This window comes from Paroedura picta, chromosome 8 (assembly GCF_049243985.1).
Source record: "Paroedura picta isolate Pp20150507F chromosome 8, Ppicta_v3.0, whole genome shotgun sequence".
In the NCBI taxonomy this organism is placed as follows: domain Eukaryota; kingdom Metazoa; phylum Chordata; class Lepidosauria; order Squamata; family Gekkonidae; genus Paroedura; species Paroedura picta.
The window spans coordinates 3673787-3698857 of record NC_135376.1 but is presented as its reverse complement, the minus strand read 5'-3'; the positions used below and the strand labels follow the sequence as shown (position 1 = coordinate 3698857).

The following is a 25071-nucleotide window of genomic DNA, read 5'->3' as shown; positions in this document are numbered from 1 at the left end:
GGCAGACTCAATACGGGGTGGTTTGCCAGTGCCTTCCCCAGTCATTACCGTTTACCCCCCAGCAAGCAAGCTGGGTCCTCATTTGACCGACCTCGGCAGGATGGAAGGCTGAGTCGACCTTGAGCCGGCTGCTGGGATTGAACTCCCAGCCTCATGGGCAAAGCTTTCAGACGGCTGCCTTACCACTCTGTGCCACAAGAGGCTCATAATCAAATGATACAGAACACAAAATTACTAAGTTGCCTCTGTAACAACAATTCTTAGTATAGTCTGCCCACGGGCTTGTAGATGGTAACAGATCAGAGTCATTAAAAATGGGGTTCCAAATTGGGCTTGCAAGTGAACTAATTTTATTCCTTGTGAGTAAATGGCAGGCGCTTAAAGGGGCAGAGCCGCAAAAAACATGTCAATAAATAATAAAATAAATAATAAAAGAGCTCAACCCCCGTTGGGGCATCCGAGATTTCCCAAAGTAACTCCTGTCTGGAACCACTGTCTAAATTCCTCAACACCTGGTAAATGAGAGTATTACTATTGGTTATGTTGAATAAATTAGTTAAGATAAGGATGGAGTATATCTTTATCAGAAAAGAGAGTAAAATGTATTCTAAAGTGAAGATTTATTAGATGTAAATAAGTATTTCATTATATTATTTTAAATTAAGGATATATATTATAATTATGAATAGTCAATGAAAGATTTAATTGTGAAATTTTTATTTCTAATAATATTTTTGGGCATGTGGTATTAGAAAACTAAAGAACCTAATTTGTAGATGGTCGGAGGTCTTTTCTAATTTTTTTTTTGTCGTTGTATGTTTTTGGCTATTGGGGGAGGTGTCTTTATTATTGTTTGTTATTGGGGGTTATTGTAGTGGTGTTGGTGGTAGTGTTTAATAGGTTTTGTGTCTTTTTTGTGGTTGTGTAAAACTTTCAATTAAAAAATGTTAAAAAAAAATTCCTCAACCACTGCATAGCTAATTTGGGTAATTTTCAATGGAGGTCGTTTGCAGTATGCAGATTAAAGATACCGTTTCGGGAGCTTAAAAACCCAACCAACAATTATACTATTAGGATTAATTAATTTATTAATTATTTATCCAAAATTTCAATTCCTTGTGTACAACGTCCATGTCGTGGGATTTATATTGGCACAAGCACACGCCCTTTGAAGACTAGGATCCAGGAACATCAAAGCCGCCTCCGAAATAATGCGAAGGGCGCTCCGATGGTGAATCACTTTGCACAGATGAACCATGCACTGGATGAACTCAGATTTTTCGGCAAGTCCCTGCCTCAGCCAATCAAAGAGTGAATACCCAAAAACTTTTACGCCAGCGGGAGCATTGTTACCTTTTTTCTTTGGATTCTTTACATCCCCCAGGTTTGAATACGTCTTTGGAACGGGCGTGTTTTTTGTGCCGCTGCCCCTTTAAACACTTGCAGCTGGAATGCACCTGCCTTTTACTCACAAGGAATAAAAGTAGGTCACTGGCAAGCCCAATTTGGGACCCTACTTTAAATGACCCGAATTCCCGTTACCATCTACAAGCCCATGGGCAGACTATACTAAGAATTCTTGTTACAGAGGCAACTTAGTAAATTTTGGGTTCTGTATCATTTGATTATAATTATGGATTATTTAATGTATTGAATAATATGTATATTACAGGTTTATTTAAGAATTTAAATGGTATGAACTGCTCTCACTGGAAGACGATACATAGAGGTAGGAAAATATGATTTAATATACTATTTATATTCATATATTTATATTCATACTTTTATACCAGAGGTAGCCAAACTGCGGCCCTCCAGATGTCCATGGACTACAATTCCCATGAGCCCCTGCCAGCGAACACTGGCAGGGGCTCATGGGAATTGTAGTCCATGGACATCTGGAGGGCCACAGTTTGCCCACCCCTGTTCTATACCACCCCTCACGACAGGTCGTCTCGGGGCATAGTGCAGGGGGTTGGACTAGATGACCCAGGAGGACTAGATGACCATAAGGCCAGTTTTATTAAGAACCACATTAGGTTATTCTTATTAGCAGTCCTGAACGGGGGCTTTAAATGCTTCTTTTAGTGTTTTTATGGCGGGTTTTTTTTTTTAACTTTCTGTATTTCTTCCGTGTTGTAAGCGTCCTTGAGCCTAGACCTGGATGACCCAGGCTAGGCCAGTCTCATTAATCCTCGAAAGCTAAGCAAGGTTGGCCCTCCACCAAGGAACACGGAGGCTCCTCAGCAGAAGCAGGCATTGGCCAACACCTCTGAACTATCAGCTCTGCAATCTGACAGGAGCAGGAGCAGGAGGAAGAAGAAGAGGAGGAGGAAGAGGAGGAGGAGGAGGAGGAGGAGGAGAAGGAGGAGAAGGAGAAGAGCCGAAGTTAACTTTTCTGGTCTCCTTTTTGGCTGATCAGCGCTCCTTGATGCATCAGAGTTTCCAGTCAAGACTGAAGGAGTTTGGTTCCACCCTCTGGTGCCACTGGCTGCACTGACTCCTTCTATCCCTACGTGAACAATACCCAGAATTCCAACATCCCGGTGAGCCAGGCTGGCCTTCCAGGGACCGGGGGCCAGTGTTTTCCATTCCCTTCATGTCCAGGCAGATCCATTTCACAAGCCCCGCAGTCCTGAGCTATTGTTCATGGAAGCCGAGGGTGTCATTTGGCAGGCTTCAAACCTTTCTTGCGCGCCTTGAGGGCATTCTGGTTGCTGGAAGTGCCAGGCAGCTGAACAGAGGTTGGCAGCTTTGTTTACCAGGCAATGGCAAAACTGAACGTCACGCAGAGCCGCTTCAGCCAAGAGGACAGAAGGTGGCTGGCCTCTTCCAACCACTCAGCATCCCCCCCCCCCCCCCCCAATGCTGCTCATCCATTCCAACTCCTGATGCCTCCACCTTTTGGATGTGAAACGCTGGAGCAAATCTGATCTTGGCCGAAGAGGCAACGTCCAATGGCTGGGTGGGATCTGGAAGTTCCCCAACAGGATCCTCGCTGGCAGGGGCTCCAGGCCGCTGCAGGAGAGAGCTCGGCCCGGGCAGTGCATTTGGGTTGGCTAAGGCCTCTGTGCACACCGCAGTCAAGCTAAAGAGGTAACATAGCACAGGATAAGTTCAGCACAGAGCAGTTCCCTCCGGGGTGTCCAGCAGCTCTCCAAAGCCTCAGGCTGAGTCCGTTTGAGCCCAGATATTCAGAAGTGGAGATGTTGGGACGGAACTTCAGACTTCCTGTTGCCGATGCTTGTTTTCTGGCACCGTAATACCCACTCGGTGTTCAGTCACGGCACTCACCTTGGCCGTGGTTAAGAGTAGCGGCCTCTCATCTGGAGAGCCAGGCTCAATCCCCCACTCCACCGCCATGTGCAGCCAGCCGGGAGACCTTGGACCCGTCACAGTTCTCTCAGGGCTCTCTCAGCCTCACCTACCTCACAGGGTGTCTGTTGTGGGGAGGGTAAGGGAAGGCGATGGTAAGCCACTTTTGTGATCCTTTCGTGTAGAAAAAAAAGCAGAGTACAGAAAAAAAAACATTGTGGGAAAACGTTCTAAACCTTCCAAGACATCCCAGTGATGACCCAAAGGTTGCTGAACTTGAGTTTGCTCACAAATCCAATACAATGGACCCTCCCCCTGTCCCCACACACTGGATTCATATCTCTCTGCAGGCGTGATTTTCCTGCCCCAAAGAATTTCTTCCCTGATTACATCTGAATCAGAATCGCGCAGAATCTTGTGTTGTATCTGCTGTCAGACTCTCTTCTTTGCATCAGCTCCCCTCCTACTTCTGACGGGGGCCTAAGGCCTTGGGGTTGTCCATTCCTATTTGAAGATTTTGACTGTCAAAAGATCATGTCCCAGTGCTCCTGGATTCAAATCTAGCTCTTCGACTGCAGAACGACATGGCCATTCCCTGGAACGGCACAAGAGGTCTTCCGGGCCGGTCCCCATCCCCAGCATCCAGGCTGCAGCCACTTAGCCGACGGCCGATCCAGGCTGCCTCCTGGCCCCTTGGAGGAGCTTGTCTGGGGGCAGAGGAGGGCGGTGGGTGAAGCAGCTGCACCAGAAATCATGCAGAAGTGCTTTCCCCATCTGAGCAGAGGTCTCCAGACCCCAACGTATGATTAGTAGCAAAGCAAGTGAAAAACCACAAAAGAGAAGGTAGACGGCATGCCTCCGCAAGACGCACTTCCCAAGTCCTCCACGAGGCAACGAAAGATTTGGAAGCGGCTGCCGGGTGAGGAGGAAGCCCCGACTCCACGCACTACCAGCCTTAAGAGCCCTATAGGATTACACGCCTGTTTTGTCTGCGGCAGCTCATAAATTACGCACCCAGACTCCTAAATCCCATTAGCACGTGGCTTTCGGAGATACGGTTCCTGGTTGTGAGACGAGAGGAGGCATACGGCTGCTTTGACGCTGGGTGCCAAGCATCTGAAGCCAGACAAATAATTTACATCGAGGACAGACGCTGGCCTCCGAGCGCTCCAGGAAGAGTGAATTCCACGCCGGCGAGCCAACTCGAGAACACGTGTCCGAGCACCTAGGTAGGGCGCATGGCCGAGGAACAGATAACACGTCAGGTATGATGCCGTAAGTGTGATGGGGAAGCAGGCAGCCTCGTCCCAGCGTGGCACGCAGAACATTCAGTTCCTTCGGCGAATCAGGCCGAGGAAGTTTCGAGCCAAACTCCAGCGGCCGCCGCGTTCCCAGCCGACCCCCTGCCAAAATGTGACGCTTGCCAAAGTCCTCTGGACCTGTGGCTCGCAAGACACAAGCACACTGCCCAGAAAGGCCAATACCGAAATGGAAGGGCATGTTTGCAGGTTAACGGTGGGGCTGGGCCAGCTGGAGCGCCCACGGCCTCCAAGTCACACGCAGTTCATGGACACGGCGCCGGTCCAGTTGGAGCAGAAGGCGAGGGCGCTGACGTGCTTGCTGGGAACTGGGCTGGAATCGAGAGCCAGGTGATCCTCCCCCATCCAGGGGGAATGGGCAGCTGTGCAGGGACTGCAGGAAGCCATGAGGGATTGTGCTGAGGCTCTGGAGGAGGTTTTGGCCAACAGGAACTTGGAGGGAGAAGGAGAGCAGCATACAAGGCAAGGGAGCTAGGCCGAGATGGCCGTGTTCTAAACAAAAAAAAAATTCTGGCAGGCTCCAGAGGAAATCCAGGACACAATCCGTAGGTCGGGAAGGCCCAGCAAAAAGCCTCCGAGGTGAGACGGGCCAAGCAGCCTGGATGGGAGGAGAAAGCCGTCGGAATGACCTCGTTGTTATTCTCGTGGACTTTTCTGTCCTTGGTCTCCGCACAGATCGGGGCCAGGCCCTGCCATGAAACAGTGAGGCATCTGTGTCTTCGCTGAGGGACTTGGGGCAGGGGTCAGACAGACTGACACAGAGATATAGAGATGTAGTCCAGCCTCCTGTCTCACCCAGGGGCCAACCAGTTCCTCTGCAGGGCCAACAACAGGGCAGGAGAGTCAAGGCCTTCTGCTGAGGTGGATTCAGGGAAGCACTTGGATGCGTTCCGTGGATTCTGTTCCCACTAGTGGTAAAAATCTACCTCTCGCCTGAATCAGCTGGGTTCTTTAGAGTTCTCCTCACAGACCATGCGTTGCTCACCTCCTGCGTAGAAAATCTGTATCCCTCCCGAGACCTCAGACATATGGTTCTCTCCCAGCTCCGTCTTGTAACTATGGTGGCTCAACGCAGGTTGGGAAATCCTGAGATTTGGGGATGGCGCCTGGGCAGGGGAGGGGATTCAGCAGGGGAGCAATGCCATAAGAGTCCCCCCTCCCAAGCAGCCATTTTCTCCAGGAGAACTGGGGCCAAGGGACCGAGCCCTATGAAGATAGGTTGAGGGACTTGGGAATGTTCAGCCCGGAGAAAAGGAGGTTGAGAGGGGACATGATAGCCCTCTTTAAGTATTTGAAAGGTTGTCACTTGGAGGAGGGCAGGATGCTGTTTCCGTTGGCTGCAGAGGAGAAGACACGCAGTAATGGGTTTAAACTTCAAGTACAACGATATAGGCTAGATATCAGGAAAAAACATTTCACAGTCAGAGTGGTTCAGCAGTGGAATAGGCTGCCTAAGGAGGTGGTGAGCTCCCCCTCAGTGGCAGTCTTCAAGCAAAGGTTGGATTCATACTTTTCTTGGATGCTTTAGGATGCTTAGGGCTGATCCTGCGTTGAGCAGGGGGTTGGACTAGATGGCCTGTATGGCCCCTTCCAACTCTGTGATTCTAACTAATCTCTGCAGCCTGGAGAGCAGCTGTAATTCTAGGAGATCTCCTGGTCTCATCTGGAAGATAGCAACCCCAGCAATAAGCATGTGTGTGTGTGTGTGAGGGAGGGAGGGAGGGAGAGAGAGAGAGAGAGGAAAAAAAACAAATATTCACCAGAGAACATCATAACCATGTGAAAATTTACATCTGGGATCTCCTAGATTCAAATCCAACATCAATCACAACCCGCTGGATCCCTTTTCTGCATCTGGACTCTGGTTCCTACCCGGCCCAGGTTTCTCCTGCCTCTCTGTTTTGCCTGCCCTTGCTGCTCCTGCCACCAAACACGCCCCCCCCCCCATCAGAACTGCCTCCGGCCTCGTCCTCAATCCAAAGTTCAGGCCCGAAACCATCCTTCAAGGCGAGCTGTTAGGGCAGTCGTAGCCAAAGAGCGACAGTGCTTCTGTTGAGCTCGGGTTTCCATCCTGAGCACGGAGAACTCTTTGCAAGCGGACAGAACTTCCTGCAGGAGAACTTTCTGTAACTTGGCCGAGGCTCCGAGCCCCCACTCAGCGCCGAGGCTCGCGGCCAAAGAGATTAAAGGAGAAAAGGCCGTTTCTGGAGAACCACGCTGCAAGCTGTTTTTATTGCTCTTCCCCGACTCCAACCGAGGGCTAATCTTACCAGGCAATTAACGCTCGTAGTGTCGAAAGATCTGGGAAGTGGCACCCAGCGGCCTCCACAAATTGGAACCGTTCTGGGGGCAGGGGGGGGCGTGGAATCCTGCCCTGGCAGGTCAGGCCTTAGGGAGGGAGGCTGCAAAGCAAATTCCTCTTTGGATATCCAGAAAGTCACCAGCTGCCTGTCCCTTGGACCTGGGAGAAGTCTCAGGACCCAGGAGACTGGATGTGGAACAAGGACATCTGTCAAGCGGTCATTCCAGGCGAGCTGCCACCATCGAAGCCCTCGTGCAGCTGCCAGTTTGACTCTGCACACTTTCCCAAAGCAGCGCACATGCTCCTGAGCAGGGGTAGTCAAACTGCGGCCCTCCAGATGTCCATGGACTACAATTCCCAGGAGCCCCTGCCAGCGAATGCTGGCAGGGGCTCCTGGGAATTGTAGTCCATGGACATCTGGAGGGCCGCAGTTTGACTACCCCTGCTCCTGATTGTAGCTTGGGGTCCGCTCAGAGAAGGAAGACGGCCCGTCAAATCGGGACTCTTGTAGTTGTGCATTTCCTGCATTCTGCGGGGGGTTGGACTAGATGGCCCCGGAGGTCCCTTCCACCTCTATGATTCTATGAAAAACCAGTTAAGCGGGGCTGCATGAATGCCTCATATATTTAATTTAGCATCACCAAATGCTTCCCTGAAAGCGTTTTCTAGCCTACCTCTCTCCCCAGCATGGGATTCCCGACTGCTGGGCCCTCCCAAAACAGTGACATGGCTCACAGATTCACAAAGTTGGAAGGGACCTCCAGGGTCATCTAGTCCAACCCCCTACACTATGCAGGATCTAACAACTACTTGCTACCCACAGTGACCCCAATTTCCCCAATACTAATTGGTTGGTGATCCTCTGCCTGCATGAGGTTCGGCTGGCCTCAACCAGGGTCAGGGCATACTCGGTCTGGCCCATGCCTGGTGTAATGAGCTCCCAGAAGAGCTATGGGCCCTGCCAGAGCTAATGCAGTTAGACTTTTGGTTGAGGCCAGGCTAGGGGGACATCTTGGGCCCTTCCTCTGACATCCTGCAACTTAGGTAACATCTTCATCTACCAGGGAATGGCAGCGAAGGGGGGGAGTGTATGGGGGTTGGGAGAATCCACGTGAGTTTAATAATTTTAATTCTGTATTTTAAATTTATTAGCCGCTGAGAGCTGGCCGGCCAAGATTGGCAGCCTATAAATGTAATGAAATAAATGAATATAATAAAATGAATCAATAAAGACGATAAACGACCCAGGTTCCCATTTTAAAAATTTGAAATCTAAATCGGCTGAGAGCAGCGGCTTCCAATCTGGAAAACCGCAGGGTGACCTTAGGGCTCTTCTTGAAAAACAGTTCTGTTAGAGCTTTTTCAGTCCCACCTATCTCACTCGGTGTCTGTTGTGGGGAGAGAAAAGGAAGGAGATTGTAAGCCAGTTTTGCAATTCTTTTGATCAGTGAAAAGTGGGGTACAGAAAACCAGCTCTTTGTATCTCTCTCTCTCTCTCTCTCTCTCTCTCTCTCTCTGTCTCCATCCATCCATCCATCCATCCATCCATCCGCGGCATTAAAAAATCACAAAATTCTAAAGCAACAAACAAATGCCCTCTGCAGTGACTATAGCGGGGATCGCTAGGCGAACGCAACAACACTGCCAGCATGCAAGCCTTGGTTTCTATCAGTCAAGGCCAGGGGCAGAAGGCAGAACACTTTTCAGACTTCTTTGGTCCTTTTACCGAGACTGGGGGGATTCACTAGTAATCGGGAGTCTCTTGACGAAGTTTCAGAAGAAGGAGTTTCCACTCTAGGAAAAGGTCTACCTCCAATAAACCCACTGGTTTATCCAGGATTGCAGATTCTCGGTTTTCATCAAGGCTGAGTGGGAATCCTGCTTGCTTCCTGGGGCTGACAGCAGACCTGGGTAACTCCGCCGCTGGGTCTTGTCTGAGCTAAACCACTTCTGACGACATTTGCTGACACAAACAGATGGATTCAGCGACCGAGTGGGTAGACCGGCTCCCCGAATTGAATTAAGGCTTGCAGCCGGGCAGTGCTTGCTCAGAAATGACCCGAAGAAGCGTCCGTAAATTGGATGTGATGCGGAGAAATGCAGGGCGAGACCAAGATCTTAATTGAGGATGTCAGACGATCTCACCAGTAGGAGCCACACTAAACGCAGCAGATGCAGGATCCCGGGACGTGCGTACCTCCACTTGTCATCTGAGAGAAACCTTTCCTACGTAGATGGGGTGCCTGTTTTCAATCTTCTCAATACACCTCCCCCCTTCTTTCCCAGTGGCAAAACACAGGCCACTCTGTAGAACGAGCCGCAGTAGACTTGGCAACCCAGGCAGCAAAGAGGCTGACTAAGTCAGGAGAGGAATCCAGGCGTCAGCCATGGCGTTTCTGTGGGCTCCCCCGCCCCTCCATATTCAATTTCATTCACATCACGGCTGCATCCTGTTACCCGACATCATTTACAATTTAGTGTTCTTCACGCGCTAATTCCTATTTCCTCTGCTGCACCAAATCGCAGGATTGGAAGATGCCTTGACTTGGACGTTCACGGAGGCATGGCAGGATGAAAACTTTGAAAGGAGAGAGAACGGGAGGGTGCCATCAAGTTGCAGTGGACCCTGCAGAGACCACTTAAGGGTGTGCAAGGCCAGGTATGTTCAGAGGTGGTTGGTCCTCGCCTGCCTCTGTGTAGCAATCCCAGACTTTACTGGTGGTCTCCCATCCAAGTTCTGACCTGGGCCAACCGTGCTCAGCTTCAGAGATATGATGAGATCAGGTCAGCCTGAGCCATCAAAACAAACAAACTACCCATTTGTGTGAATCCTCCCTTTCCCCTTTGCCTAGAACTTCTCCCACAGAAGACTATGGCCAGGAAGGAGGCCCAAGCCAAAAGTATTTGAAGAAGGACTGGATTTTATACTCCGCTTTTCAGTGCCTGAAAGAGTTTCAAAGCAGCTTCCAATCTCTTTTCCCGATTCTCCCCAGGTAGACTCTGGAACCCACCTGCGCTGAGCTGGCCCCAGGCTCTCCCCAACCCTACAGCACAGGCCTCACTGAAGTCCAATGGGAACATTTATGAAAGTCTGACTCCGGGATTATCAACAAGCACACCCCCTTAGGGGAAGGACCTCTGATTGTCTTCTTCTGGAAAAGGGGGACTGAGTTGGTTGGCTTATGCAAATCACTCCTTTAAAGCACAAAGAACCCAAAAGGTGGCATCCAACAGACCTGCCCGTCTCCTCCTGCTGGGCAGCTAGATGCCTTGCCAAATGATCTGAGACAGTGCAAAGAGGGCTTGACCTAGCTCCCCCACGAAGAGCTAGTTCAGGAAAAGCTGCCTTCTGACCGATTCCATGGCTGCATGTCACTGTTATGAAGTTCAAACCTGACTCCCCCGAAGGCTGTGTAACAATACGGAGGCAGTGAGACAAAGTGACGGGCCCTCGTTTTTGCTTTATTGCTCAAATACTCACCGTTTACCTCATTTCAGGAAATTCCCATCACTGGAAAGTGACTCAGCCCCAGCGGAAAAGAAGAGGAGAGCTCATCCGGCTGCTTCCAAAGTCCAGCAGAGCCCATTTAGAACTAAGCTCTGAGTCGGTGACATTTAAATGGACGAGTCCATGAGCCCCTGAAGCGGCCTTCTAAGGGGCAAATGCTGGTGTGATCAGCCCACATCCTGACATCCTAATTGGCAGCTCCTCTCCAGGCTATCGGGCAGAGAAAGAGCTTTTCACTGGAGATGCCAGGAGACTGAGCCAAGAACCCTCCACGCTGGAGAAAGCCATTACCGTTCGCCAGTTTAGCACCCGCTGAAAAATCTTAATTTCCCTGGTGAGTCGTGCATTTGAAGGGAGAAAACATTAGAATCATAGCACTGGAAGGGGCCGTACAGGCCATATGGTCCCCTCCCCTGCTCAGTGCAGGATCAGCCTCAAGCATCCAGGAGAAGGATCTGTCCAGCTGCTGCTTGAAGACGGCCAGTGAGGGGGAGCTCCCCACCTCCTTAGGCAGCCCATTCCACGGCTGAACTAGACTCCTAGAATCCTAGAGTGGGAAGGGGCCATGGAGGCCATCTAGTCCCACCCCCTGCTCAATGCAGGATCAGCCTCAGGCATCAAGGAGAAGGATCTGTCCAGCCGCTGCTTGAAGACGGCCAGTGAGGGGGAGCTCCCCACCTCCTTAGGCAGCCCATTCCACGGCTGAACTAGACTCCTAGAATCCTAGAGTGGGAAGGGGCCATGGAGGCCATCTAGTCCCACCCCCTGCTCAGTGCAGGATCAGCCTCAGGCATCCAGGAGAAGGATCTGTCCAGCCGCTGCTTGAAGACGGCCAGTGAGTGGGAGCTCCCCACCTCCTTAGGCAGCCCATTCCATGGCTAAACTAGACTCCCAGAGTAGGAAGGGGCCATACAGACCATCTTGTCCCACCCCCCGCTCAAGGCAGGATCAGCCTCAAGCATCCAGGAGAAGGATCTGTCCAGCCATTCCGTGAAGACCACCATGAGAGGGAGCTCCCCACTTTCTTAGCCAGCCCATTCCATCGCTGACAGAGACATCTTTCCCTGATATCTAACCAGTATCTTTCTCCATGTACTTTAAACCCATTACTGGAGGTCTCATTCTCTGCTGCCAACAGGAACCTCTCCCTGCCCTCTTCCAAGTGACAACCTCTCAAATTCGCCCACAGCACTACCCACCAGTGTATCTCCCATTTAGTATGGATGCTTCTCATTTTTGTGACCCAGATGTAGAACTTTGCACTTATCTTTATTGAACTGTGACTTGTTTGCATGTGCCCCACTTTTCCAGCATGTTCAGACCTTGTTGAACTCTGACTTTTTGGAGTGTTCGCTACTCCTCTTAGTAGTTATTAAGTGACCACAGGCCCTGATCTGGATGGCTCTAGTTAACCTGATCTCGGCAGATCTCAGAAGCTAAGCTGGGTCAATCCTGGATAGTCCTTGGATGGGAGACCACCAAGGGAAGTCCAGGGTTGCAATGTTATGCCACCTCAGTTCACCTCTCACCTTGAACACCCCCATGAGGGGCTGCCATAAGTTGGCTGAGACTTTATGACGCTTTTCAGCACTTGGCCTGACCTGGATGGACCAAGCTAGCTTGATTTTGGAAGCAAAGCAAAGTTTGGGTCACAACACGGAGGCAGACGACGGCAAACCCCCTCTATTGTGACACCACACGGACACATGCAGAGGCACACACAAATGTTATGTACACAATTCTACATACCGTCAGGAAGCAGCTTGCAGGACAAGGCATCATCAAGGTCCCTGGCGGTTGATGGGTCAATGGTGAAGATGCATTCCGCCCTGTCAGATACGGGGTGGGGGAGAAACCAGATCGGATAATGTGAGACAGAAACCAACTGGGCCTTCCAAAGACCGTTCAGTCAAGTACGACATCTCAGGGTCCTTCAGAAGTGATCTCCAACCTCATATGCTCTGACCTGGGTGGCCCAAGCAAGCCTGATCCCATCAGATCTCAGGAGCTAAGCGGGGCCGACCCTGGCTAGTATTTGCATGGAGACCTCTAAGGATTTGGGTGGCAGTTCCTCCAAGGAACTCTAGGAGTCATGACACAGAGGCAGGAAATGGCACATCACCTCCAAAGGTCCCTTGCCTGGCTGCCAGACAATACTTGGCTCTCCTGGCGACACTACAAACATGGCATTAGATAATAATAAATAGATAAATCCAACCACAGAAATGACTGGAGTGATGAGGCCGTTCGCCATGGACACAAGCAGGGACCCCAAACTGTGACTTCCCAGCTGCTGGCAGGGGCTCATGGGAATTGTAGTCCATGGACACCTGGAGAGGCACAGTTTGGCCACCTCTGAACACGAGGCTGTCGGCCCTGCACTGTGTCAGAACATCCATCTCTCAAGGCCGCTATTGTCTGCTTTGACCGGCAGCAGCAGATCTTAGCGAGAGGTCCTCATGGGAATTGTAGTCCATGGACATCTGGAGGACCACAGGTTGACTACCCCTGCTTCACAGCACCTCCAATCTGATCCTTTTAACTAAAGATGTTTGGGGGGGGAGAGGGGGGAAGAAGAAGAAGAAGAAGAAGAAGAAGAAGGGGAAGAAGAAGAAGAAGAAGGGGAAGAAGAAGAAGAAGAAGAAGAAGAAGAAGGGGAAGAAGAAAAAATGGGGAAAAGTCATGGTGCCATGGAGTTCCCCCTCCAAAGCAGCCATTTTCTTCACAGCATCTGACCTCTGTCAATTTCAGGAAATCCCCACGCCCCACCTGGAATCCTTTCTATGATGGTTAACTACTACTGATCAATATCTCCTTCATTAACATGGTGGTTCCCATACAGTGGCCAGTTGGTGTGGTTCTCCCACTGCATGAACAGCTGCCAGCAACAATTTTTTTTGAGGAGGAGGTTCCCATATTGTGTCTTTCCCCACAGCTTCTCTGCCCCAATCTCTCAATGGCCGTCATCCACCCCCCCCCCCAGGACATTAGAGATTTTTCAGTTCCAAAATATAACGGTGGGTGTGCCAGTAGAAAAGCGCAAGAGCCCAGCAGCACCTTAAAGAGCTAACATTTGTATCAGGGTAATAAGCTTTCCTCAGTCACTGGTCGCTTCTTCAGACTGGTGTACCCGGTTCCCTGGATTCCCAGTTTCCAGTTCTTTACAAAGTTATCCTCTAGCTAGCTAGCTTGCATCTCTGTTCGCGGGGAGGGACAGTCTATGCCAGGGGTAGTCAAACTGCGGCCCTCCAGATGTCCATGGACTACAATTCCCAGGAGCCCCTGCCAGCATTTGCTGGCAGGGGGCTCCTGGGAATTGTAGTCCATGGACATCGGGAGGGCCGCAGTTTGACTACCCCTGGTCTATGCCTTTAATAATAAATAAAAATAAATAAACTCCAGCTACCTAGCTAGAGAGAAAAAGAAAATGCTTCCATCTGCGAGCAGCCTGGCCTATCCGGTGACAGACACCGACGGCGGTGGGAACCGACCGAAGCGTCTTGCTTCCACAAATACATATTCCTTCAATTAAAAGCCCATTAATGAATGGAATTTCAAAGAGGCGATCGCATTCCAAGATATACTGCTTACATAACGTCTCGGTTTACTGTCCTCGGCGGAATCACGTCCGAACTGCGAGGAAACGCCTCGCATCCGTGCGCCCCTAACAGCCTCGGGGTGCTGGGACAGGCTCGGAAGCCAAGGCCGGGATGCTCGGCTCTGCCGGATGCGTGTCATGGGGCAGGAGGCAGCGGGGGAGCCCAGGCACTGTTCTCGTGTGCTGACAGGCCTGAAGAGAGAGGGTTAAGGCTCCTTGGGAAACCAGAGGCTGCCGGGGGTTTCGTTTCAATGGAACAGGGTCGCTTATCCCAGCTGCTTGGAGTCGGGACGGCCACGGCCTGCCACCCATCGCGATCTGTAGCCCCGGGCAGTTTAGGAATTAATAGACCGGCTGCACCGAAGAGGCTGCGTTGGAAATGAACGGAACATAAATACGCCGGTGCCAAAACTCTGCAAGCACATCGAGGGAGACGGAGCAGCGAGCTGAGCCGCCCTGCTCTGAGACGCTCGGCCAATTCAATCTATTAGCGAGGTCAACCACGGGGCCCGGTTCACGAGAGTCCACGCCTGCGGGGAGCACGGCACGGATTCCCAGCTCCAGTCCCGTGAACTCTGCTAAAACGCGTGGGGATACATGTGTCCTCGAGAGCAGATGGTGGGGAGGGGGGGTGGGAACCGTGCAAGCTTGCTGGCTGACTCCTAAGGCAGAGGGGAAGCTCCCCAGATGGAGCCGGTTATCTGTTTAAACTCACAGTCTAGTCCGGGGGTAGTCAAACTGCGGCCCTCCAGATGTCCATGGACTACAATCCCCATGAGCCCCTGCCAGCATTCGCTGGCAGGGGCTCATGGGAATTGTAGTCCATGGACATCTGGAGGGCCGCAGTTTGACTACCCCTGGTCTAGTCTCTCCAGAAAGCAGAAGGTGGGTATTCAAAATTTCCTGCAGAGGAAAACCCATCATCAAAGAGCTATAACAGACTTCAAGGATTCCTCCACTGCAATACAGATCAAGGCAGGATTCTCCTACACCAGCCTACGTCTGGTGGCTGCTGAGCTTTTCAGAAAGAGGGTAGGATCCCTGTAGGCAGAGCCATGGGTGCCAGCCTGGAAACCGGCAGGAGGGTTGCAGGAGCCAACATCCTGGGAGAAAAATTAAGAAGTAGCATAAGGCCTTGTCTAGTTGAAGGAAGTTCTTACCACAGAATTCCCCTCCCCACCTCCAAGTCCTACTGCCTGGAGAAAAAAATAAAAAAAATAATAATAAGGCCTCCTCCGCTAACACGAAATTCTTAACAGAGTTCCCGTTGATTCCTAGAGCCACCCAGCAGTGACACTGGGAAGCGCTAGGAAATGCCAGAAACTCTATGGTAAAACCAGCCATCCTTTTACCACAGAATTCCTAGTGGTTCCTAGAGTTACCCTTTGTCACTTCCAGGGAGCTCTAGGAAATTGTGGTTTTTAATTATTCCGGTTTCGGGTATTTTTATGTATTTCATTAATATTGTAAGTGGTCTTGCGTTCCTTAAGCAAGACAGGTATTAAATGTCTTAAATAATAAATATAGTAAATACATTCAATAGAATAAATGAATCCTCTGCTGCTTTCCTAATAAAGCTAGTGGAAGCTCTCTCAAAGCATTCATAGGCCTTGTTCTGTGCTTTTTGGAGTTTTGGGGACTTAGACGGATGCTACGTTAGAATCATAGAATCACAGAGTGGGAAGGGGCCATACAGGCCATCTAGTCCAACCCCCTGCTCAACGCAGGATCAGCCCTAAGCATCCTAAAGCATCCAAGAAAAGTGTGCATCCAACGTTCTCCTGTTATCTGCAACCCTGGAGAAGCCAAGCAGGATCACCCTTGGAAATCTTCCCCGTACCAAGCTGGGTGTGATGGGCCAAACCAAAATGCGTTGCCCAGAAAGAACAAGCCAATTCCGGTACACAATTCCGAGTCCCGGTGCAGCTGCTGGTATGCAAAGATCTACCCCACTATCGTAAAGGCTAAACAGAGAAAAGGAAGGTCGAACAGTCCAGCGCACAGGTGCTCAAGTGCCCAGGAGAATGTACAAAACCTCATCCCTGACAGATGGTAAGTCACAGAAGTGTGTACGCTTTTCAGATCAACTCTTCATAGTTAGGCTTTGTTTGGTTAACCACTAGTCGAGTCCGTTCCCTCCCCGTCCACCTTGCCACACGGCAAATGGTTCATATCCAAGGACATCTGCTCACAGAGCCAACCTTACGAAGCAGGACTTTAAGAACACAGTAGCAGCCAGGACAAAACAGTCTCTAGCCTTGAAAACCCTACAGAGTCATCACGTCGGCTGTGGCTTGACAGCACCTTCCACAGCCGCACTCCAGTCCTAACCACCACACCAAGCTTTGCTTAACTACCTGACTTCTCATACAGATACAACAGGCCATGGGTGGCCAAACTATCTCTCCAGATGTCCATGGACTGCAGTGGACCTCTGGAGAGACACAATTTGGACACCCTTGCAATGGACACATTTTTAAGGGCCGTTGTATAGTTTGGCAACGACAGCCAACAGTCCCAGCAGAGAGCCACATGACCATCCTTTGTTGAGCCATGTTCAGATTTTGTAGCTCTTGTTTAATAGGTCGGCACCAAGACATTTAACTATAAAGAGTGACTGCATGTCTAGACACCCAACATCTTTAAGCTGGTCTCATTTCTCTTCTTTTCGCAAACATACACAAAAGTTTTTTTGGCCTGCGTGGAATTCAAGCCGGCACCCAGCCTTCCCTGCGTTTGTCCCCTCCGCTCCAGAGAGCTGGCATTTTAAAATTAGTCCGAGAGGGTATATTTAGGACCTTGCTGCTCTCCAGCATAACCCTGAAGACCTTGCCGCGCTCCTTCTTGGAAAGAAAGTTAGCTAGACACATCTCCGGTCTGGGAAACATTTCGAAACCGGGAAATCGTCGTCTTCGCTTGGGAACAGACAGCCCACCACCGACAGAAGAGAAACAAATTTGTGTGTCGATGTTTAACAATCTGTTATAGCAACCCTTCGAAATGCGTCTCAATCGGCATGAAGAAAACCTTCCTGGGACGCAAAACATGGCCACGTGGTGCACCTACGCTTCTCGGAAAGGGCAAAGTTCTGGGCCACCATCTTAATAAGGACCTCGTGGATCTAGAAAGAGTACGGAACAGAGAAACGTGCCGCATCTGTGTGGCAGGGGAAGCCGAAAGCATCTGTGGAAGATAAACTGAACTAAAAAAGCTAAAATAATTATTCATTGTATGGAAAACAGGCGACTCTCCTCTTACTGGAACTCAGGAACAGAATGAAGCTCAGAGGTTCAGCCTTACTGAGAGATCCAGAGTTACTGAATTAATTGGTATAAGACATGGTAATCACTCCTGGCTGACACAGGTTTCAAAAGATGGAGTCTGGCTGGCCACTTCTAGCCTGGATCACCAGCAATTTGTAAGGCTGGCAGACAAAACCTTGAAATCTCCATTGCATTAAAGGGAAAGCTTGCTTACTATCATCTAGGGCAGGGGGTAGTCAACCTGTGGTCCTCCAGATGTTCATGGACTACAATTCCCATGAGCCCCTGCCAGCATTTGCTGGCAGGGGCTCATGGGAACTGTAGTCCATGAACATCTGGAGGACCACAGGTTGACTACCCCTGATCTAGGGCAGCCTTTCTCAGCTTTTTAACCATTGATAAGCTCCTGAAACATTCTTCATGCTTTGAGAAACCCCAGAAGTGAAGCCATCATGCAGAATATGGTTGGGAAGCAGAGCTGTGGACACGCCCACACGGGATACGTCCTCCCCGTTCCATCCCCTCCAGGTCCATCATTGGCCATTTTGGGAGGGGGAGTCAAAATGTATTTATTTATGGTTGGATTTATACCCTGCCACTTCTCCAAGGACTCGTGGCGGTTTACAATAAAAACTTTCAAAAATGAACACATATGGTGATATCACCAGATAAATGTTTAACAAATAAAAAAAATATTAACGGTCACCCATTCAGGAAACCCAGGGCCATCAAGAAACCCCAGGATTTTGTGAAACCGTGGTTGAGAAAGCCCAATCTTTCCTCTGCACTTAGATGGACCCACACAATTATTTACCAGGATACGCTGTCCCCTATTCCCTCTTATATTTCCATCGCAGACACCCCCCTTTCCTAGACCACAGGAAAAGAGTGATTTCTGCCCTTAAACCAGTTGTTTGACAAGCCTTTCATAATAGTTTATGCACCAGAACAAATCTGATCCTGCTAAAACTGGGTGGTTGGGGCAGTAAGAACATGAGAAGAGCCGGGTTGAGCCAGGCCAATGGCCCCTCTGGCCAAACATTCTGTGTCTCACGATGTCCAAACCCAGGTGCCCTCAGGAGGTCCACCAGCAGGGCCAGAACTCCAGAAGCCCTCCCCCTCTTGCCCCCCAAGCAGCAAGAAGACAGAGCATCCCTGCCCCAGACAGCGTGTCCAGTAGCCACCCATGGACCTCCACTCCCTTCTGCGTCCATGCAGAAGAGCAAGAAAAAACCAAATTAAGTCAGCACAAGTTTTCACCCTTTCTAGGTTGCTCAGTTTTCAACCTGAAAGCGAAAGGGCTTGTGACAGCGAAGGTTCGGCAAAAGCGAACGTACCACGTTTGACTGTGCCCAAATCTCCTCCTTTGCCGGCTCGACACGATCAAAGCCGACACAGGGATGACCATGAACCCACTGAAAGAAGCAGTCAGAGACAGGGGCGCATGGCGGAGACATTCCTATAGAATCGCCGAGGGTCGGACACGACTGAACGGATCACCATCAGATCTCCTCCCCCACGAGATCCCCTTCCAAGGACTCACCCAGCCCTTTTAAAGCCCTCTCAGCCGCCCGGGCTCTCCTTGCCTTCAAAAGCAAGAAACTGAGCTTTTTGAACCCCGTTTGGTTTGGCCTAGGCGTGTGTGGCCGGGGAAAACGTGTGAATTGGGACCCAGGGCAGCCCTCCAAGCCAGACGCCCCTTCGATCAGCTCCTGGCACATTTCTACACATCCTGTCCCGAGAGGACAGGCTCTGTCGTTCCTGTGTTGTGGAAAACCTCCAGGGAACAAACTATTCCGCGGTTATCTGATTTGTGCCGTCCACCTGCCAGGCAGAACTCTCTATGCCCCGCAGGCGGGCTCGTTTCCATCCGACCCCCCAGGAGCCTGCTGGGGGGGGGGCACAGGCATATCGAGCCCTCCGCCTCTAATTTTGTCAGCCGACACGTCTTTCGGATAAGCGCCGCTAAGCCCGATCTTATCAGCGCCGTTCCTCGAGAACGGCCGGGGAAACAGGGCTGTTGCTGGGGGCCCCCGGTTACAAACAGTGCTAAGAACAGCCTCGCCGGCTGGGAGCAAAAGGGAAGCGGAGCCCTCCCAGCAAAGCCAATCAGGCCACAGGGAAGGGGAGAGGCCGTGGCTCAGTGGAAGAGCACCTGCTTGGAACACAAAGGGTCCTGGGTTCAATCCCCGGCACCTCCAGTTAAAACCGTGGTTCTCCACCCTGGGGTCCCAACCCCATGTGGGGTTGGCTGGCCCCTTCTGTGGGGTTCCCAGGTTGGTTGCCGCCACAGTGGCAGCAGTGGGCAGCCGCAAGTAGCGGTGGGTGGCGGCAGGCGGCAGGAAGAGGTGGCGGGCAGTGGCAGCAGTCGGCAGTGGAGGAGCCGTGGCAATGGCCATCTTCACGCCGCCCAACTGTGGTGCGCTTGCCCATGTGCGCACACCGACACTGCCGCCGCCGCCGCCGCCATTGGGGTCGCAGGGTCAGGCCAGTTGAGAACCGCGGAGGAAAAAGGACCAGGCAGCAGGTGATGTGAAAGACCTCCTCCTGGAGAGCTATTGCCGGTCTGAGCAGATGGTGCTGATCTTGATGGACCACGAATCTGCTGGGACGGGACTGGGGCTCAGTGGCAGAGCATCTGCTTTGCGAGCAGAAACGTCTTGCGAGATTGCAAGTTTGGCACATGCAGAAGTCGTGCTCTTGACTGTATTGGGATCTACTCCCCGGGAGATCCACTTCTAAGTCTTTTTAAAGCCCTGTCAGCTGCCCAGGCCACTCCTGGCCTTCAAAAGCAAGAAATCGCTCTGTTTGCACCTTTTCATCGGGCCCACTCAGTTTGGCTTCTTCATATGTGGCCCTTTCTGGACTGCCCGGGGAAATGCCAGTTTGGGGGCAGGAGATGGATTTCTTCCAGGCCAGAGTGGCCTGGGATAGACAAGGAGGAATCCAGGACCACCCCCAAATTCCTTGCCGAGTGCAAGATGCTAAGGTGGGTAGGCACGCTGCCTGATCTGTCCCCTTTCCCCCCGGCCACAGGACCTCCGTCTTGGAGGGATTCAACATGGCCTCTATTCTCTTATGGTTTGGGGCAGGGATGCTCTGCACTCTTGGTGCTTGGGGGGCAACAGGGGGAGGGCGTCTGGAGGTTTGGCCCTGCTGGAGGATCTCCTGACGGCCCCTGGGTTTCGGCCACTGTGTGACACAAGAGTGTTGGACTGGAGGAGTCATTGGCCTGAATCAACATGGCTTCTCTTCTGGACTTATGATGTTGGGATGTGGGCTGCTAGACTTCTGCCATCTTTTCCTCTCTCCCTCGTTTTCTTTTATGTGGCCTTCTACCCATGAATCAGTGGATCACAATAACCTTGCATACAGGGATTACACACAGAAAGAGGGCACGTAACTGGTGAGATAATCAGCATGCATGTGGCACTTTCCCTTTGACCCGGAAGTTACAGCTGGTCCAAAATGCGGCTGCAGGGGTCCTCACTGGGACATCTTGGAGGGCCCACATTCAGCCGGTGCTTCGCCATCTGCACTGGTTACCAGCCTGTTTCCGGGTCAAGGTCAAGGTATTGGTATTGACCTTTAAGGCCATATGCGGCCTGGGTCCTGCCTATCTGCGGGACCGTTTGGTTGCTTATGCCCCCCGCAAAGCTCTTCACTCTGCGGGTATGAATTTATTGGTTGTCCCGGGCCCCCGACCCGAGCCAGGGCCTTTTCGGTCCTGTCCCCAACCTGGTGGAATGAGCTCCCGAAACTGCTGAGGACCCTGCCGGAGGCGTCAGCTTTCCGCAGGGCCTGCAAGACGGAGCTCTTCCGCCAGGCGTACGGTTGAGGCCGGGGCAGGGACCCAGCATTCTAAGTTAGGATCCCCAAAGTCCATCAGACCGGTTCCCACCCTTGCTGGAAGAGGAGGCGGCCTCTGGCTGAACGAGGTGGGAGAGGTTTGGGTATGGAGGATGTGACCACTGCTGCCTTGTTGGTGTTTACTTGTTTAATCAGGTCGCTTTTATTGGGTTTTACTGTATTCGTGTTTCATCGTGTAAACCGCCGCGAGACCAGTCGGGAGCAGCGGTATATAAATTAAAAAATGAATAAAATAAATAAAAATAGGCTTCCTGAATCTGTCCTTGAGGTTCGAGCCTCCCAAAGAACCAAAGACAAGAGCACTCTTTAGTATTTACACCACCCAATGTTGTGAGTGTCCTGCCTGGTGCAGCGGGTTGGACTAGATGACCCATGAGGTCCCTTCCAACTCTAGGATTCTAGGAGTCTATGAATGCTTGACAAGGCAGGAATCCTAACCGGCTCCCCTCATGGTGGGTTATTGCCCGGAAGGGGTGGGGCCGGGTGGGGGTAGGAGGGCCTGCCAGCCGAGGGAGGGAAGCCTTTGACCGGGTCCTGGCTGGCGCTCTCTGCGGCTGCACTCGCTTCGTCTGGGTCCCGCCAGACTCCAGAGTCTCCTTCCCATCAAGCCCCCTGCCTGGAAGCCGTTTAAACGGAGAAACTCATCGGAGCCTCTCGGGTCTCCTTGGAGATCTCCATCTATAAAAGCAACATTTAATTAAGTCTGCCTACGGGGACGCGGCACGCTCATTAAGTGCTGAATGCCAATTTTAATAGAGCGTCTCTTCTGCTCTCGGGTCTCTTGGGCAACAGTGTTTGTTTGCTGGCTTGTTTCGGATGCAGCGCTGGATGCTCCGCGCTCAGCATCCGTCATGTCTGAGATACAGCTGTGGAGCCGGTCTGGGCTGTCGGAAGGACGGGACCCCTCCTTGGGCGGCCATCCGTCTCGCGGATCCACGCTGCGACCCCCTCCGCCCCGCGCCCACCCCCACCACGTTCTTGGTATTTTTAGCTGATTGTTTTCTATTTTGGCAGCTGTGAAAACTGCAGCTACTAATCCCACCTCCCAGTTTCATATTCCGTCTCAAAAAGTGAATACAACATCCTGTTTATAATAAATAAAAATCACAAGCTGGCAGAATGAGACTCAATGGGGAAGGGGGGAGAGGGAGAGAGAGAAAGGGGGGAGGGAGGGCGAAAGAAAGAGAAAGAGGGGGAAGGGAGAGAAAGAAAGGGGAGAGAGAAGGAGGCTGGATGGGAGAGGGAGAGGGAGAGGGAGAGGGAGAGGGAGAGGGAGAGGGAGAGGGAGAGGGAGAGGGAGAGGGAGAGGGAGAGGGAGAGGGAGAGGGAGAGGGAGAGGGAGAGGAGAGGGAGAGGGAGAGGGAGAGGGAGAAAGAAAAAGAGGGGAGGGAGAGAGAAGAGAGGGAGAAGGAGTGAAGGGAGAGAGAGAAGGAGGGAGGGAGAGAAAAAGAGGGGGAGGGAGAGTGAGAAAGTGGGGAGGGAGGGAGGGAGGGAGGGAGGGAGGGAGGGAGTTGAGAGAGAGAAAGAGGAGAGGGAGGGAGGGAAGAAGGGAGAGAGGAAGAGGGAGAAAGAAAAAGAGGGGAGGGAGGGAGGGAGAGAGAGAGAGAGACTGGAAAATTGAGAGCTAGCAATTTTTAGTGCCAAGTTTCACATTTGCGCTGGTCCAGCAGAGGTCACTGGCCTTGCTTCCCACTGAGGAGAGGAGAGGCGAACGAGATCTGCAGCCTGCCCTTGTGAGCCGGTAGCGCCATCCTTCCAAGGAGGGCTTTGCCCTTTTCCAGAAAAATGACTCTAAGGCTGGTGGTTGTTCTTTCTTTTTCTCTCTCTCTCTCTCACAGTGAGCCAAACAATGGGAGAGATGGAAAAGCAAAGAAATGGCCCCTTTTTTCTCTCTCCAGGATTCAAGGGTTTGCTTTCCCACTATAGAAGGACTTTCCTGGCTGGGTTACTTGCCCCAGTTTAGCAGGGAGAGAAAACAAAAAGATATGAATGAAATTAAAAACATTTGGAACAAGCCACAGAAAAGAGCGTTGGGGTTTCTTCGGTTCTCCCGACGTTTCCTTCTCCGGAGTCACCCCTACACCCTCCGTGGAAATTTGCATTTCACCATTTCCTTTTGACCCTCTCCTTTTTCTCTTGAACTCCGTGCCATAAAACTGACATTCTTGGGGAGCGGAGAGCAAAGGAAGGAATAAAACTGGCAGGTGAATGGGCTGAAGCGAGGAGGAGAAGGAAGAAGGGACTTCGTCCCCTACGAACCCGGATAACAGCGGGCCGCATCCTCGGCCCCCTTCGTGCATTTCTGCACGGCAAACAAACGTTGCACTTTTCACACGGAGGCCGCCTTGCTCCATTCAGTTGTAAAATATCGGCTCTCATCAATCTGACCACAAAAGGGGTGGGGGTGGGGGGAGGAAGAATGTGCAGACTCTGGGCTTTTATGCTCTTTCAAGGGTTTCAGGAGACAGGATCCCCAAGAAGAAAGGGGTAGCAGTTTCCCCCCACGTGCATGGAAGACAGGACGGGACATGACGGACTCCAGCAGAGTTATTTTGACAAGGGACACATTAGGCAGCGCTTCCATTTGAGAAGCTCTGACCTGGAGAGAGTTCATCAGGAAGGCAATAAGGCCCCCTTCCATTTCTGTGTGCAATCATGTAGGGCAGGGGTAGTCAACCTGTGGTCCTCCAGATGTTCCTGGACTACAATTCCCATGAGCCCCTGCCAGCGTTTGCTGGCAGGGGCTCATGGGAATTGTAGTCCAGGAACATCTGGAGGACCACACGTTGACTACCCCTGATGTAGGGTTCTCGAGGTAAAAGGCCAACAGAGGTGGTTTGAGACCCTGGACTTCCCTGGTGGTTTCCCATCCAAAAATTCTGCTTATCTGAATCATAGAATCATAGAATCATAGAGTTGGAAGGGGCCATACAGGCCATCTAGTCCATCTGAGCAGGGTCTTCTGCAGGTGCCAAACTGCACAGGGGCAAATTCAACAACTGCCCATACACCTGCCTTCTCTGTGGTGGCCCCCAGCTCGTGGGATGGCCTGCCTGAGGAGGTCAGGAGGGCGCCCACCCTCTTGGCTTCCACAAACTGTGCAAAACTAAGATTCAAAGGGGTTTTCTAGACGGGCTTTAGGGCTAAAGGGACCAGGGCCAACTCACACCGTGGTCCTCTTCCTCCTCCGTTTTAACTTCCCAGCCACCCTGTGAGGTGCGAGAGAGTGGCCCAAGGTCACCCAGAAAACGCCCACAGCAGAGAGGGGATTTGAACCCGAGTCTCTCAAAGCCTATTCCGACACTGTAACCACCAACAAAGATGGTGAGGGGTTTGGAGACCAAGACATATGAAGAAAGGTGGTCCATGGGGAGAATTAATCTTAGGAAGCCACTGCATATCCCCCAGGGCCTTCCTCCAATGGAAGCGGCTCTTCTGTTGGGATGGGAGGAAGGTTTCCACCTTGAGCCGAACTGAAAGGTGGGATATAAACATTTTCATAAACGGATGGATCAGTGATTAAACTTTGCTCAGTGGACTGTTAGGATCAGGGCAGGATCTGCCTGCCATTCTGATTCCTACTTGGTGGAATCAGCTCCCTGAAGAGCCGCAGGCCCAAACGGACCTCTTGGGGTCCCAGAGGGCCTGCAAAATGGAGCCCTTCCACCAGGCATTTGGTTGAGGCCAAGCTGAATTCCCGGGGTTATAAGAACGGGTCTCCCCCGGGCTCAGGATTATTAGACCTGTCCAGAGCCATTAGGCGATCTACCCCTGCTTTCCCATTTTCAGTCCTTAATATTTCCACACCGTCACCAATGACTTGAAGTGTTGGGGGAGGAGTTCTTATAATATGGCCTATATTGTACAACCACTTGTTGTTAATATTTTTATTGTTA

At 51.4% G+C, this 25071-nt stretch overlaps 1 protein-coding gene across 3 annotated transcripts in view; it reads right to left on the bottom strand.

Annotated features, from left to right (window-relative positions):
• Positions 1–25071, bottom strand: part of LOC143842841 (DIS3-like exonuclease 2) — a 228492-nt gene that overhangs the window by 97153 nt on the left and 106268 nt on the right. For all 3 annotated transcript variants that reach the window (XR_013233376.1, XR_013233375.1, XM_077348100.1), the window contains one exon: positions 12194–12273. Coding sequence is in view for 1 of the 3 variants with exons in the window: in XM_077348100.1 (XP_077204215.1) it covers positions 12194–12273 (80 nt within the window). In the remaining 2 variants the exon portion in view is untranslated. The remainder of the gene's footprint in view (positions 1–12193; positions 12274–25071) is intronic.